This window comes from Mus musculus, chromosome 1 (genome assembly GCF_000001635.26).
Source record: "Mus musculus strain C57BL/6J chromosome 1, GRCm38.p6 C57BL/6J".
NCBI lineage: Eukaryota > Metazoa > Chordata > Mammalia > Rodentia > Muridae > Mus > Mus musculus.
In genome coordinates, this window is record NC_000067.6 from 84,157,331 (window position 1) to 84,174,947 (window position 17,617).

The 17,617-nt window shown below is 42.3% G+C and overlaps 1 protein-coding gene and 1 pseudogene across 6 annotated transcripts in view; one reads left to right on the forward strand and one right to left on the reverse strand.

Annotated features, from left to right (window-relative positions):
• Pid1 (phosphotyrosine interaction domain containing 1) overlaps positions 1-17,617 on the reverse strand; it is a 303,550-nt gene that overhangs the window by 121,038 nt on the left and 164,895 nt on the right. For 5 of the 6 annotated variants that reach the window (NM_001003948.2, XM_017313047.1, XM_017313045.2 and 2 more), the window contains one exon: positions 1,902-2,048. The exons of the other annotated variant lie outside the window; for it this stretch is intronic. In NM_001003948.2, the coding sequence (NP_001003948.2) occupies positions 1,902-2,048 (147 nt within the window). The remainder of the gene's footprint in view (positions 1-1,901; positions 2,049-17,617) is intronic. 6 annotated transcript variants of the gene reach the window in all.
• Positions 10,829-11,489, forward strand: Gm18304 (predicted gene, 18304; annotated as a pseudogene).

The following is a 17,617-nucleotide window of genomic DNA, read 5'->3' on the forward strand; positions in this document are numbered from 1 at the left end:
CAGGATACCATCTTCTCTAATAGTGACTGAATTCAAAATGGCATGAGTAAAGGATGTACGTAAGCTTTGATTTCCAGTCACTTTCCCAAATGCCATCAGTATTTCTCTAGCACCTTGGTTCTTTACCAGAATAGTTGCACATGGTGGACCCAAGGCCACTTCACACAGTCTCTCCATCTAGTCAACTATACTCAAATGGTGGACCCAAGGCCACATCATAATTCTCTCCCAACAGTCATCTACTCCCTTTTATAATTGGAATCTCAACTTACTTGCTTATATCCTCATTATAATTAGAGGAAAATCTAAACTCCTATAAACCTAAACTCCTTGGCATGACCATCAGACTCTGCATAGCCTGAGTCCACCATTCAAACCCTCCTCAGCCTTCCACGCACACTGGCCCATCTCTTTCCCTTCAAAGGGACAGCAAGCATACACGGACATCAGAGACCCAGCATTCCTAGTTCTCTCTGTCAGAAGGTGCTTCCAGAAGGGCTTTACAAATTGGCTCTCACCAGCTAATGGCTGCGTATATGTGTTTTCTCCTCCTTTGATTCGCAACTAGCAGTTAAAAATCCCACAAAGATGTTGTGGGTCTTGTCCACACTCTGCCCCAGAGCCTGGCAGACGCTAAGCATGCAGTAACTATGTGTGGAATGAATGGGTGTGTGAGAGGATTTGTGCAGATTACTGTCACCCCAGATGGCTGCAGGTTCCAACCTGACCACAGCTATGTAAGACCTGCTTCTCCAACAAAAAATAAGGACAGGGGTATATCTAAATGGTTTTCAAAAAAAGATCATAAGCAAATGTGCATTTTCCTTACCCCTCATTATATGTTCTCCACTCTAAACAAGCTCCTGATGGCAAACCCACATAAAGCATGTTTTCTTCATTATCTCTAAACTTATTTCTATATTCACTAATGCAACCAAAAAATAAAAAATAAAAAAAGGATGTGAGGGAAAAAATCCAAAAACTTACCAAAATTGAACATTTTATCTCTAGTTTTGTTTCCATGTCAGCATTATAATTGGCATGAATGAAAAAAGATGATTTTGGTTTTGTTTGCTTGTTTGGTTGGTTGGGTTTTTTTTTGGGGGGGGTGTTACAGATACAAGAATATTAGTATAAGTTTTGAGGGAAAAAAATAACCCACAAAGGGACTTGGAAGGTTCAAGTATTGGAGAAGTATTTTGGTTTGGTTTGGTTTGGTTTGGTTTGGTTTGGTTTGGTTTGGTTTGGTTTGGGGTTGGGAATTTTCATTCTTTAAGATTTGTTTTATTCAGATTGCAAATACAAAAGGGGGAGCCCCCAGGAGAGATAAAACTCCCTGGAGAAAGGAGAGATGGCTTAACACTTAAGAGCTCTTGCTGCATTTTCAGAAGACTGGAATTTGGATGCTAGCACACACATCCAGCAGCTCATAACTGCCTGAAACGGCAGCTTGATGGGATCTATGGATGCTGCCTTCCAGACTCCATGAGCATCTGCATGTACACACACACACACACACACACACACACACACACACACACATACACAAACACACATGCACACACACATGCATGCACATGTAAACTAAATCTTCAAAAAGAAAATTTCTCTCTGAAATTCAAAGTTCCATATAGCCACTCAAAGAACAGTAAGAACGCTATTTTATTCACACATACTAAAACTCGCATTGTTGGTGTATGTCCTCCAAATGATGAAAAGTAATCTATTACTGAGAGAAAAAAAATTAGGATGTGAGTTCAAACTAACATCACTCCATAAGTCTGTTAGTCATGAGATATTTGTACTCTTAAAACAGGAGTACCACTGAAGAACAAGACCCTTATGTCAGACATGCTTTTTTCTGGCCTACCAAGAGAAGTTGAAGGACTCCTGTACTGTACCTTGCAGCCACTATGAGTCCTTGCCTTCATCAGGGGTGTGGTGGTGCACAGCTCAATGGCTTCCGGCTCATGGAAGAGGACTGCTGGTATAGGTTCCTTTTTCAGTGTTAGGACATTCAACTTAGACTTCAGCATGGTCTGGAAGTGCTAAAGACAGAGAGATCAAACAAGAGAGTTAAATCACCGGGAGGTGCACCTTGATTCAACTGCACATCAAACCCGGTAGCAAATGCTTTGTCTTAATAATTCTGTTGTAGTAAGTGAGGCTGAGAAATATTACTCAATGGCGTGGACAACATCCTATGAAGACCGGACTAACATGAAGCTGTGGGGAATCGTCAGTCCCCAGCAGAGGCATAAAGATACAAGTTCACTGGGAACACCGTTTCACCCAAGACTTTATCATCGGAGAAGCTTTCCCAAAGTGTCATGTGTATAGACTCTTAGAGACATGATCAGTGTAGATTCGGCATCACCAGGAAGGATGTCAGGAAAGGAAGGATAATAGGCAGGCTCAATGGCAGAAAGTCCATAAGACTTCTGCTCCCCGCCTTGCCCAGCTACCTCCAGAACTGGCTATAGGATCTTGAGAAATCTTCTACTTAGTAGGCTATTTTTCTCCATTGTCCCTAACCAAAATTTTAAGGACATATCCTTTGTAATAGGCAGCCCAATGCATCGGTTTTGAAAACTGTTCCGAATATGGTTCGGTTTAACCATTGCTATCAGTGTGTTCTGGTTTCCCTTCTATTGCTGTGATAAAATGCTCTGACCAAAAGCAATCTGGGGAGGAGAAAGTTTGTTTCAGCTTACACTTCCAGGTAACATTTTGTCACTGAGGAAAGTCAAGACAGGAACTCAGAACAGGAATCTGGAGGCAGTAACCATGGAGAGATGCTGCTGACTGGCTCACTTACAGGCTCGTCTCAAGTTCAGCTACCTAGGGATGGTATGCCCTAGAGAAGAAAGGTTCTTCCACATCAATCATTAATCATGAGTTGCCAAGCAGTAGTGGTGTATGTCTTTAATCCCAGTACTTGGGAAGCAGAGGCAGGCAGATTTCTGAGTTCAAGGCCAGCCTGGTCTACAGAGTGAGTTCCAGGACAGTCAGGGCTACACAGAGAAACCCTGTATTGAAACAAACAAACAAACAAACAAACAAATCATGAGTATTTCTCACAGATGTGGCCACAGGCCAATATGGTTGAGGTAATTCTTCAATTGGAGTTTCCTCTTCCCAGGTAACTGTAGACCCTGTCAAGTTGGTCATAAAAACTAACCAGGACATAATGCCACCCAGTCTGTGGTTTTATCCTCATTTAGATGATTATAACAGCATCCAAACTATTTTTTTTTCACTCCAGAATTCTCCTTAGAGAAATCATCACCACACAGAAGCCAAAGGGGTTCTTCTAAACTCCAGCTATGGTAAAGTACCCATGCCTTTATTAAAACTAAAATATGTCAAAACTTTACTATCCTCATCTGTTCATACAAAAATACAAAACCCTTGATTTAGCTGTCAAAGATATTCATAATTCAGAGGCCTGCTGTCTCTCTGGTTTCATCTCTCGACCTCATGTTTCTGATCATGAATCCAGTCACAGTGGCCTCTTTAGTGTTTGAGAATACACCAAAGACACATGTGACCTGGAACCGCTGAACATGCTGCTCTGCCCAACATATCTGGAAGGGTGACTCCCTGACTTCCATAAAAGCCTTTGTCACATATGCCTAACTTCATTAGCATGCAACCTGTACAATCACACAGAACCCCATTCTCAAGGGAGCCACAGCCTCGTGGGACTTCTTGGATTAGTATTATTGTTATAAAATTTTAATATCTGTATCTTTGGGTATATCTTTTGCAAGTGTGCCTGGCACAGTCATTCAGGAGACAGTCACAGCATGGACCTCCTCAATCCTTGCTTCCCACTTGGGTCAGTGATGCCTCATGATGGAGAATTCTGATGGGATCAGATACCTAGAATGCATCAAGAGTCAAGATGAGTGTAAGGCAAGAAGTTAAGGCTATGAGTGGGGAATTGAGGATACAGATAGCCCAACAAGTCACCCTTAGGAGCCAGAATTTTCTTCAGATGCTGTAGTGGCTATTCCTGGTTGTCAACTTGACAATATTTGGAATGAACTACAATCCGGAATTGGAAGGCTCACAAGTGACCCTTATCTGGAGGCTTGGAGATCCTTATCTGGATCTTGGTTTGAAGATCTTGAGCCATAGTGGCTATGGATTCCAGAAGATTGAATCTCCAAGTTTAAGGAACACACCTTTAATCTGGGCTCCACCTTCTGCTGGAGACAATATAAGGACATTGGAAGAACGGAGTCTAGCTCTTGCTCGAGCCCTTGCTCCTTCGCCTGCTTGCTGCATGAGACTGAGTAACTGCTAGATCCTTGGACTTCCATTCACAGCTGCGACTGAACAATTGTTGGGAATTGGGCTGCCGACTGTAAGTCATCAATAAATTCCTTTACTATCTAGAGACTATCCATAAGTTCTGTGACTCTAGAGAACCCTGACTAATACAGAAGTTGGTACCAGGAGTGGTTCTAGAGTAACAGAAGTACAAGGATGAATCTTTTAAAATACTTGAATTGGCTTGTTGATCCACCAGCACTTTCAAATATTGAAACCTCTCCAGATTCTCTCCCTCCTGGGAGCTCAGAGAATTTTGAAGACCCATGGTTGAAACTATATTCCGAACTTAAAGAAGCTAATGCCCTTGATTTTCTTAATGAATTAGGTGATTCAGTGCACAAAGCTTTCTACAAGATGGGGAAAAAATCGAAAAATGATTTTACTGGCTGGCTGCTCTTAGTATCTGTGGAAAAAATGATGAATGAAAGGAAGGAGTTGTGTGATAAAATCGAAAGGCTCCAGACACAAGTAAATGATCTAAAAGTTGCTAAGTGTGTCCTTGAGGAGAATCTTCTCTCTTGTAGCAATAGAGCTCAAGTTGCAGAAAATCAAACAGAAACTCTCATTGTAAGGTTGGCTGAACTACAGCGAAAATTCAAGTCTCAGCCTCAGAGTGTGTCGACAGTTAAAGTAAGGGCTCTAATTGGCAAAGAATGGGATCCTACAACATGGGACGGGGATGTGTGGGAAGACCATGTTGAAGCTGAGAATTTTGAATCTTCAGATTCTCAAGGGTTTGCCCCACCTGAGGAAGTAGTACCCTCAGCCCCACCTCTTGAAATAATGCCTTTCCCACATGAGGAAATTAATTTTGCAGAGTCTGATAAACCAGCAATGACTTTCACTACTGATGTTTCTCAAGGCCCACCAATAGTTTCTTCTAGACCTGTAACCAGACTCAAAGCAAAACAGGCTCCTAGAGGGGAGGTAGAAAGTGTAGTCCATGAGGAAATTCGCTACACTACTAAGGAGCTTAATGACTTTGCTAATTCATTCAAGCAGAAACCTGGTGAATATGTGTGGGAATGGATTTTAAGGGTGTGGGATAAGGGTGGAAGGAACATAAGACTAGAGCAGGCTGAGTTTATTGACATGGGTCCTCTGAGTAGAGATTCTAGGTTTAATACGGAAGCTCGCATAGTTAAAAAAGGTGTCAAAAGTTTGTTTGAATGGTTGGCTGAGGTGTTTATCAAAAGATGGCCTACTGGAAATGACTTGGAGATGCCTGATATTCCGTGGCTTAGTGTTGATGAAGGGATTTTAAGACTTAGGGAAATTGCAATGCTAGAGTGGATATATTGTGTAAAGCATAATTGTCCACAAAGGGAAGGTCCAGAAGATATGCCTTTCACTAGCTCTATAAGACGCAAATTGGTGAGAGGGGCACCAGCACATTTGAAGGGTTTTGTTCTTTCCCTTTTCCTTGTGCCAGATCTTAGCATTGGAGATGCTTCTGCTCAATTAGATGAATTAAATTCACTGGGTTTAGTTGGATTCCGAGGTAACAAGGGCCAGGTGGCAGCATTGAATCGCCGGAAACAAGGTGATTCTAGTTATTATAATGGACAGCGTAGACAAAAGAATGTTTATAACATACCCAGTAATGGTCAGCACAGGAGAGGTGAAATTTATAATGGCATGACTCGGTTGGACCTTTGGTACTGGCTAACCAATCATGGTGTTTCCAGGAATGAAATACATAGGAAGCCTACTGCATATTTGTTTGATCTGTATAAGCAGAAAAATTCTCAAACAAATGAAAGAAAGGCTACATTAGATCGTGGTAAACAGCAATCTCGGCCAGTGAATCAATTTCCAGACTTGAGACAGTTTGCAGATCCGGAACCCCTTGAATGAAGGGGTGGCCAGGTTCCTCTGAGGAAGGATCTTGATAAGACACTCAAAGGTTTTGCTGTTACCCTTTCTCCAGTTCTTCCCCAGAGGGACCTACGGCCTTTTACAAGGGTAACTGTACACTGGGGAAAAGGAAATAATCAGACTTTTCGGGGTCTGCTGGATACTGGTTCTGAGTTGACACTGATCCCAGGGGATCCCAAGAAACATTGTGGCCCTCCAGTTAAAGTAGGGGCTTATGGAGGGCAGGTGATTAATGGAGTTTTGACTGATGTCCGACTCACAGTAGGTCCAGTAGGTCCTCGGACACATCCTGTGGTGATTTCCCCAGTTCCAGAATGTATAATTGGGATAGATATACTCAGAAATTGGCAGAATTCTCATATTGGTTCCCTGAACTGTAGAGTGAGGGCTATTATGGTGGGAAAGGCCAAATGGAAGCCTTTAGAGTTGCCTCTGCCAAAGAAAATAGTGAATCAAAAACAGTATCGTATTCCTGGAGGAATTGCAGAAATTACTGCCACTATCAAGGACTTGAAAGATGCAGGGGTGGTGGTTCCCACCACATCTCCATTTAACTCTCCTATCTGGCCAGTGCAGAAAACAGATGGATCATGGAGAATGACAGTTGATTATCGAAAACTAAATCAGGTAGTAACTCCAATTGCAGCTGCTGTACCAGATGTAGTTTCGTTACTTGAGCAAATTAACACATCTCCTGGCACCTGGTATGCGGCTATTGATCTGGCAAATGCCTTCTTCTCAGTACCTGTCCATAAGGACCACCAGAAGCAATTTGCTTTCAGTTGGCAAGGCCAACAGTATACCTTCACAGTTTTGCCTCAAGGATATATTAACTCTCCTGCCCTGTGTCATAATTTAGTTAGAAGGGATCTTGATCGTTTGGATCTTCCACAAAATATCACATTGGTGCACTATATTGATGACATTATGCTGATTGGACCAAGTGAGCAGGAAGTAGCAACCACTTTGGACTCATTGGTAACACATATGCGTATCAGAGGATGGGAAATAAATCCAACCAAAATTCAAGGACCATCTACCTCAGTGAAATTCTTAGGAGTCCAGTGGTGTGGGGCATGCAGAGATATTCCTTCTAAGGTGAAAGATAAGTTATTGCACCTGGCCCCTCCTACAACCAAGAAAGAAGCACAACGTTTAGTGGGTCTATTTGGATTCTGGAGACAACACATCCCTCACTTGGGTGTGTTACTTAGGCCTATTTACCAAGTGACTCGGAAAGCTGCTAGCTTTGTGTGGGGCCTGGAACAGGAGAAGGCCCTTCAACAGGTCCAGGCTGCTGTGCAGGCTGCTCTACCACTTGGACCATATGACCCAGCAGATCCGATGGTACTTGAGGTGTCTGTGGCTGATAGAGATGCTGTTTGGAGCCTCTGGCAGGCCCCTGTAGGTGAATCACAGAAAAGGCCTTTGGGATTTTGGAGCAAAGCTCTACCATCATCTGCAGACAACTATTCTCCCTTTGAAAAGCAGCTCTTGGCCTGCTATTGGGCCTTAGTGGAAACTGAACGTCTGACAATAGGACACCAAGTCACTATGCGACCTGAACTACCCATCATGAGCTGGGTACTATCAGACCCTGCAAGTCATAAAGTGGGACGTGCACAGCAGCAGTCTATTATCAAATGGAAGTGGTATATACGTGATCGGGCCAGAGCAGGTCCTGAAGGCACAAGCAAGTTACATGAAGAAGTTGCTCAAATGCCTATGGTTTCTACTCCTGTTACAATGCCATCTGCTGCCAAGCATGCACCTATAGCCTCATGGGGTGTTCCCTATGATCAACTGACCGAAGAGGAGAAGACTAGAGCCTGGTTTACTGATGGCTCTGCACGTTATGCAGGCACCACCCAGAAGTGGACAGCTGCAGCATTACAACCCCTTTCTGGGACAACCTTGAAAGACACAGGTGAAGGGAAATCTTCACAGTGGGCAGAACTTCGGGCAGTACACATGGTATTACAGTTTGTTTGCAAGAAGAAATGGCCAGATGTACGATTATACACTGACTCATGGGCTGTAGCCAATGGATTGGCTGGATGGTCAGGGACTTGGAAAGATCACAATTGGAAAATTGGTGAGAAAGACATCTGGGGAAGAAGTATGTGGATAGATCTCTCCAAATGGGCAAAGGATGTGAAGATATTTGTGTCCCATGTAAATGCTCACCAAAAGGTGACTTCAGCTGAGGAGGAGTTCAATAATCAAGTGGATAAGATGACCCGTTCTGTGGACAATCAGCCTCTCTCCCCAGCCATCCCTGTCATTGCTCAATGGGCACATGAACAAAGTGGCCATGGTGGTCGAGATGGAGGTTATGCTTGGGCTCAGCAACATGGGCTTCCACTCACCAAGGCTGACCTGGCTACAGCTGCTGCTGATTGCCAGATCTGCCAACAGCAGAAACCAACACTGAGCCCCAGATATGGCACCATTCCTCGAGGTGACCAGCCAGCAACCTGGTGGCAGGTTGACTACATTGGACCACTTCCTTCGTGGAAAGGACAGCGTTTTGTTCTTACTGGAGTAGATACTTATTCTGGTTATGGATTTGCCTTTCCTGCACGTAATGCCTCTGCTAAAACCACCATTCACGGACTGACAGAATGCCTCATCTATCGTCATGGTATTCCACACAGTATTGCTTCTGACCAAGGAACTCATTTCACAGCCAGAGAAGTACGACAGTGGGCTCACGATCATGGAATTCACTGGTCTTACCACATTCCCCATCATCCTGAAGCAGCTGGGCTGATAGAAAGATGGAATGGCCTTTTGAAGACGCAGTTACAGCGCCAATTAGGTGGTAACAGCTTGGAAGGCTGGGGCAGAGTTCTTCAGAAGGCAGTATATGCTTTGAATCAGCGCTCGATATATGGTACAGTTTCACCCATAGCCAGGATTCATGGGTCCAGGAATCAAGGGGTGGAAAACGGAATAGTTCCACTTACTATCACTCCTAGTGACCCTTTAGGAAAATTTTTGCTTCCTGTCCCCATAACTCCAGGTTCTGCTGGCTTAGAAGTTTTGGCTCCAGAGAGGGGAGTGCTCCTACCAGGAGCTACAACAAACATTCCATTGAACTGGAAGCTCAGACTTCCCCCTGGTCATTTTGGGCTTCTAATGCCCTTAAACCAACAGGCTAAAAAAGGAATAACAGTGTTAGGAGGGGTGATAGATCCAGATTACCATGGGGAAATTGGATTACCTCTTCACAATGGTGGTAAGCAAGATTATGTCTGGAGTGTAGGAGATCCCTTAGGGCGTCTCTTAGTACTACCATGTCCTGTGATTAAAGTCAATGGGAAACTACAACAGCCTAATCCAAGCAGGATGACAAAGGACGCAGACCCATCAGGAATGAAGGTATGGGTCAATCCTCCAGGAAAAGAGCCAAGACCTGCTGAGGTGCTGGCTGAAGGAGAAGGAAATACAGAATGGGTAGTAGAGGAAGGTAGTTATAAATACCAATTAAGGCCACGTAACCAGTTGCAGAAACGAGGATTATAAAGTAATATGAATGCCCATTGTAAATTTACTAATGTGTTTGCGATTGTACGAGGGATAGTTATATCATGTTAGGCTTATTTACAACCTTGTTATTGTTTCATGTGAACATGAGATATTATTTGTGTCAAGTTGACAAGGGGTGGATTGTAGTGGCTATTCCTGGTTGTCAACTTGACAATATTTGGAATGAACTACAATCCGGAATTGGAAGGCTCACGAGTGACCCTTATCTGGAGGCTTGGAGATCCTTATCTGGATCTTGGTTTGAAGATCTTGAGCCATAGTGGCTATGGATTCCAGAAGATTGAATCTCCAAGTTTAAGGAACACACCTTTAATCTGGGCTACGCCTTTCATCTGGGATTAAAGGTGTGGTGGAACACACCTTTAATCTGGGCTCCACCTTCTGCTGGAGACAATATAAGGACATTGGAAGAACGGAGTCTAGCTCTTGCTCGAGCCCTTGCTCCTTCGCCTGCTTGCTGCATGAGACTGAGTAACTGCTAGATCCTTGGACTTCCATTCACAGCTGCGACTGAACAATTGTTGGGAATTGGGCTGCCGACTGTAAGTCATCAATAAATTCCTTTACTATCTAGAGACTATCCATAAGTTCTGTGACTCTAGAGAACCCTGACTAATACAGATGCCAAGTCAGTTGTGTTCTAAAAACACAGCTATCGAGGAGGTCTGTCCTAGGCTTCCCTGGGCATCCCTTCCTTGTATGAGACAGCACAGCAACCTACAGTGAAATAATAACACAGAAAGAGAGAGGTGTGGCCACCACAGTTACTGCCCCCTATAATCACTCCCTGCTCATTACCTGGACCAAGGTAAAGCATAATGAGCACATATCTAGAAATAAAATTCAAATGGGCAAGGCAGTGTTGTGGGGCACTTTCAGTCTTTGGACAGAAGCAAATCAGTCTCAACTAGAAAGTGCCACCACACAGGCTGTTACTCTATCTCTAGCTTCACACTAAAGGGGGGCATAGCACCACTAAAGTTCATGCCAGTCAATCAAAGCTTCCTGGTTTTTCTTCCCTTGGAGCAGTATTAAATAGTAAATAGTGGGAAGCGTATTCCTTGTTCTGGAGTGGAGAACTACGAGATGCTCTCCAAGTTCTTGACTATGGAGCATTTGGTTCATCCTGGTACACTCAGCTTGGCTGCTGGAGTTGCTTGTGGTATGTGCCTTGGCTGGGGCCTCCAGAGCCACCTTGGGATGTTTCCCCAGAACTCAACAAGTGAGACAAATAGAGACACAGAGACTAGAACCGAAGCAAGCATCTTGGGAGAGAGTAGGGAATACAAAATGATTCTTGTGGTTTGAACTGACTTAAAGATGGGGAAAGGGAAGGTCGCTGGCCAGTGTTCTCCTGCTGCCGTTTCTGCCTACAAGCAGACTCAAAGGAGAAAGCCTCAAGTGCTCAAAGAGTAGAAGTACTGTTGCCAGCCCAAAGTGGTGATCAAAGCTCCAAATGAAGACACCCTCATTCAATTAGTCACTCATGCAAAAGCCTTGGGACTGACTGTAAGTTTAATCCAAGATGCTGGACGTACTCAGATAGAACCAGGTTCTCAAACTGTCCTGGGAATTGGGCCAGGACGAGGAGAACTAATTGATGACGTTACTGGCCATCTAGAACTTTACTAGATAAGCTTTTGCTTGATGTTGATTCTGTCGAAAGGCTATGGAGCCTGTCAGTAACAATAAATGCTTAATCCTTGCCCCACTTTAAAAAAAAATTTTTTTTAAGTAAATAATGATAAACCACAGAAAGAGATTCAAGAGCCAAGCAGAAAGCTTTATGTGTTTTTCCTGGGCTCTGATTAGGAGACACTGGATTTGCATTTTGCATCGGAGCCTGCATATTATGTAGATAGCTGTGCACACACAGACTCAGTGCTGTCTCTTGCTTCCCCACAGCTTCCCCACACCTTATCGTCTCTACAGAATGCTGTAGTTGCTTTATCGCGTGTCTTTCCCAAGAATATAACCACAGACATACAAGCTGCTTAAGTCCATGAAAGATCAGAGGGTCCTAAAATGCTGCTTTCCTAACCACAAAAATCTGGGGAACATTCTGGAAGGTAGGAAAAAATGAGTGTGCTGAAAGGAAAATGCAAAGCACAAATTTAAAGCAATGATCTCTAAATCAAAGTTAAGAGACTTATCTTCTTGCTACTTCATCTAAGTTGGCCTTCCTGGACCTCCTATTATTTTCAATAATAGACATACATAAGTATATTCATCTAAGAAGAAACTTTTCCAATCAGCTCTCTAACTACATACAACTCGTGTAAAGGTACAGAGGTTTCAACATTCACAGCAGGTCTGAGCCTGTATTTCAGAAGTCCTCAAATGACCACTCTGGTGGGCAGATATATGTGCCAACTTGCCTAGACCACAGTGACCAGTAGCTGAACGTAACATTCACCGGGGGTGTTGCTGTGAGGGTGTTTCACAGACAAGACTGAAGGTTTGAGGTAAGGGAGACTGTCCTGACGATCTAGGTGGGATCCATACAATCTACTGAAAGACTCTTAAGAGTTGGGCTTAGGCTCCTCTGATGAGGAAGAATTCTTCTAGTGTGGAAGATCCCCAAGTCTGGAAGGACAAACCCATTCTTCCTGGCAGCCTGCCTTACAGTCTCAACCTCTGGCTTACCTAGCCAGCTCCCATGACTGCAAAAGCTAATTCCTCAGTGTAGGATCTATATATGCTACTAGCTCTGTGCCCCTCTGTTTTGAAACTTGATGGATATAGCCAGATTTTTAGGAAACTAAATCACCAGCTCTGATAAACTTTTTAAATGGAAAAGAGACTCATCTTTCTTTGCCCAGCATGTTAGACTGGGAGTTGTCTAAAGAGCAGCATGGGGATCGTTGAGCATGAGAAATGGAACCAGATTGATTCTGAGAAACTAGGGTAGAAAGATGAGGAAGAGAAATAGAAGAGAGACTCGGGAGATCGAGTATCACATTGAACCCTGATGCTGCCGATCTCTGGTACAGAGACGTCATTCGGGAGCACCAAGAAGTCGCTGATCCAGATTCTCAAATTCTGACTCCTGGCACACCATGGTCTCCATTTCAGGAGGGCGAGATAGTCACACTACCTACAAGTTTTTGGTACTTCTGCCATTATCATGGGACCAAATCCCACGGCTGTAGATTTAGTCAGAGCACACAGGTTATTAGAAGTGGACCATGGGCCTCTTTGCTGACCTGAGAATAATTGTTGAGAGTAAAATAAAATTGAAAAAAAAAGTTTTTTTTTAAAGGAAAGCTGAGGGCTGGGGAGATGGTTCCATGATTTGTAGCACTTGCAAGTGTTCCATTGTTCCGTTGTTGATAGCCTGCCATGTTGTTAGCATTCTGTCTAAGTTCTGCCCCACGGTTTCCTGGCAACAGTCAGGTGTGCCTGACTCACTATAAAAGGGGCTGCTTACCCCCTCCTCTCTCTCTCTCTTGCTCTTGCTTTTCTTTTCCCCCCCTCTCTCCAAGTGCTCATGGCCAGCCTCTACTTCTCTTCTCTTCTCTTCTCTTCTCTTCTCTTCTCTTCTCTTCTCTTCTCTTCTCTTCTCTTCTCTTCTCTTCTCTTCTCTTCTCTTCTCTTCTTCCTCTTCCTCTTCCTCTTCCTCTCCCTCTCTCTCTCTCCTCTTTCTCTCCCCTCCCCTCCCCTCCTCTCTCTCTCTCTCTCTCTCTCTCTCTCTCTCTCCCTCTCTCTCTCTGCCTTTCTCTGCCTCTACTACCCTCTTAACTCACCTCCCCGTGCCCTAAATAAACTCTATTTTATACTATACTATCATGGGGCTGGTCCCTCAGGGGCAGGAGATGCCTCGGCATGGGCCCACCCAGGCACCTCCTTCCCCCACACCTCCACAGAACATATCCCCCTCTATTTATCTTTTTATAAACACAACACATGTACTTGAGTTTTCTGAATCTAAGATGGAGATGCTGTTACAGTGAAACCTCAAAGTATTTACTGGAGAAACTGAACTAGAGAATTTTTACACACACACACACACACACACACACACACACACACACACACACACACGGACACGGACACGGACATGGGCACGGACACAGACACACACAGGGCCTCAACCTTGCTATTCCTCCAGAGAACCCAAGCTCAGTTCCTAGTATGCACATTATGGCTCACAAACATCTGTGATTCCAGCTCCAGCAATCAGAGGCCTCCATGGTACCTGCACTCGTATGAGCTCACACACATAAATAATTTTTTAATAGTTTAAAGTGAGAAAGACAAAACTGGAAGTAAGAAAATAACCACATTCAAATTCCAGCTTCAGCAGGCCATGCTGTGCAACTTCCGTCCCCTTGCTCTGAGCCAGCCAGGCCTAGGTCAGACTGTCACTCACAGATTGATCCATACCACACCTCCTCCTAAGTAACTGTGCTCAGATGATAGTGAGGTCAGTACAACAGGAAAGGAAATACAAGACAAATAACAGGTCGGGGTGGGGGACCTCTTTAGGACTAAAAACTAAAAAGCTACAATAATAAAAGGAAACAGAGAAAATAATTCTTTAAATAGAAATTCTTTCTCCTAACAGTTTTGTCTTCTTTGTCTCCTATGGAAAGATGAAGATGGGGTGTGGGGATAAAATGTAGATACTTCATACATAAAATGTATGAGCCAGCAATAACTCATCTTTATGACAAATTAACCTTAAATCTAACTCTGACCTTGCTATTCTAAGTGTTAGGTACAGATGTGAGCATGGAGTGCTATTTCTGCTAAGTACACTTGGCTGCTCCCTCCCTTCCTAGGGGAAACTTCACCAACATTTATATCCTAGGCTTTGGAAAAATGCACATGTCATAGGCTGACTGAGTACCACACAGCCATGTCTAAAAGTATCGGTTTTCAGGAACCTCAAGGTTAATTGAATAGGCTCTCCTAGGAGAAGATAGATAGGTGACGTAGCCTTATCCTTCAAGGTCAGTTTTACACTGAAACCTCAAGGAGACCAGAAAAGCTGTGAAAGAGGAGAGACACACTTTGGCATCCTTCAGCTATTGGGTCCAGATGTGTCTGACACACTTATATTTATACTGCCTTACACAACAATGAATTAATACATTCTTTTCCTGCTTTAGTGGGCTTAAGACAGGTATCTAATCCTTGCAAATAAAACAACCCAGTAGTACAACTTATTTTGTAATCAAATATATATACATATAAATATATATGTATATATATAATATATGCATTTTATATGTGTAGAGTTTGTGATTGTGAATATATACATATATATACATACATATATATTCACAATCACAAACTCTACACATTCATTTATTTTCATTCATATATATATATATATATATATATATATATATGCAATTTATTTTCATTCATATATATATATATATATGAATGAAAATAAATTGCAGTCCCTCACAAAACTGGCATGAGATTGCACTTGTAAATCATAGAAACACAAACATACTATCTTTTAAAAGAAAGTGAGCCTCATAGTTCCTTGAACAGTTAAGGCACCCACTCACAATCTCAAACATTGCTTTACAAACTGGGTTGCAACCCCATAACTGGATGTGGGGTTCACCAAAAATGGCAATATTAAAAAGCTTAAGAATGTGCAATGATGATCAAAACCTCACTGAAAATCAAAGATGTAGCAAAATGTAGGTGTGTCTGACAGCATCCTACCATGTGTAGCATGGCTTCATTGCACCTTGGTTCTAAGCACACAACATGCACACTTTGTCCTGAGACTCAGTCTCCTCAAATGCTAGACTCAGACAGGTCAGGAAAGGACATCACCAGCCTGTTGCCCAGCTAAGCAGGTGCAATGAGGGGAACGCACCTTCCAAGCATGCATTCCAGCATCAATGTCTAAAGGCAACATAAGTGGAGCAGCACAGCAGAGACTGGAAAGGCTGCTGCCTCTAAACTGAAGCTGCCCAGAGCTACAGAACGAAAATGTGTCATTCATTCATAAGGGGACGTGAATACGGGAGAAAAATTAGGACACTGCCCTAGACAAATGAGACAAAGCTCAGCTTTCTGCACTTGCTGCTTTCTGTGTGATCCCAAAATAGAGCCTCTAAATCAAACCCCATTATGCGGACGGGGTAATCACTGTGCCCTGTATAATTTTACAGTTGGCTTTACTTTCTACTCCTTTTCAGACATTAATCTCTCACAGTTTAGCTGCCAGGGATTTACATATTTTACCAATTCAAATTGTGTATATCTCACCTTTGTATTGATAAAGTATCCAAAACATAAAACATTCTCTGGAAGGCAAGTCCTGTCCCACTTTTTTTTTTTTTTTTAATGAAATTCTGGGAACTCTATCCTCAAATTAGGACTGGTTCATGGTTTTAATCTTTCACCCTAGTGGTCAGTTGTAACTTCTGAATTACTAATTCAACAAAGCTCTAGTCATGCTTCAAATGCTACTACATATTCTGAAGAGGACCAAGAGGAACAAGTTGGGGAATCAGAGTAGTGGGAAACTTCAGTATTCTGAGCAATTGCTAATTTGTATAAGTATAAAGGACCCAGTGAGCCTGGGCACTACAGTCAAAAGCACATGTTAAAAGAAGAAAGCTCACCAAATATGAGAAGAGAAACCGTGGTGATGCGCTTTGGTCACTCTTATAAGGTATTCCGCCTATTTTTATATAAAAATGTTTACAGTTTGGTTTCCAAATATTTTGTTCTTGCATTTCACAAAGCAGCTTTTAAATCAACAGCAAATAATCTGTTCATAATCAAGTGTAATTGAGAGTAAATAAAAAAATTACTTAATTAAATTGTACCTTTATTTAAGTGTTTGTATGTAAAGGATTCTGTCTATTTAATTTGTCCTTTTTGAAAATAAACCCCAACTAGATAATCTTGCTTAATCTAGAAGACAAATACAAAATTGGACCATTTGACTTTAAGAATTAGCTTTTTAATATAGTTTATCAAACTATTGTTTCAAGAAAAGAAAAATCTATAGTATATTAGTATTTATTTTCATGTTACAAATCAGTCATCCACACTGAATGCCTTACTCAAAACAGTGCAGGCTTCATTTATAGAGCCTACATCTAAACATCCATAAGTCTAAAAGCCGGCCTGTGTTTCTTAAAGACAGGGCTATTATTAAACTAACTGAAAATAGTTGTGTTCACACGACCAAATTTATTCACAGTTTGGACTGTAGAAGCATTTTTATTTCTTCAACATAACAGATTCACTCAGGAAAATACATAGGAAGAACACAAAAATATCCTATGTGTCCAGCCAGCAAGTCAGCAAAAGAACTCTAGAAGAAAAGGCTTCCTCACTCAGGGTACTGATGGTTATGTGTGTCTATGTTAAGTATATGAATGTGTATATATATACATATAAACATATACTCACACATGCACACATATGTATATGTATACATGCACATTAATTAAATTATATTTGAATTCCTATACTATAGCTCTCTTATTCACAGGGGAGTAGACATTCTAAGGTTCCCAGTGGACAAATGAAACTACAGGTAAAACTGAATCCTGGGTAAACTGGTTTTCCTTTCCCATACATACCTACCATCAAGTTAATTGGTAAATTGGCACAGTAAGAGATTTAAAAATCACAACTAATACAATAAAAGATAGATTATAACAAGATGTTTCGATCATAAGAGATAGACGAATATAGTCTCTCTCAAGGAACTCTACATTTCTCTTTCTACTATAAGGAAATACTCTCACAACTTTCCTATGTGGGTCTGAACTGCCAGCACAATGACTATTGAAATTTGGGACTATGGCTGATAAACCCAGGGTACCATAGCATCCCAGCAGTGAAGATGAAAAAA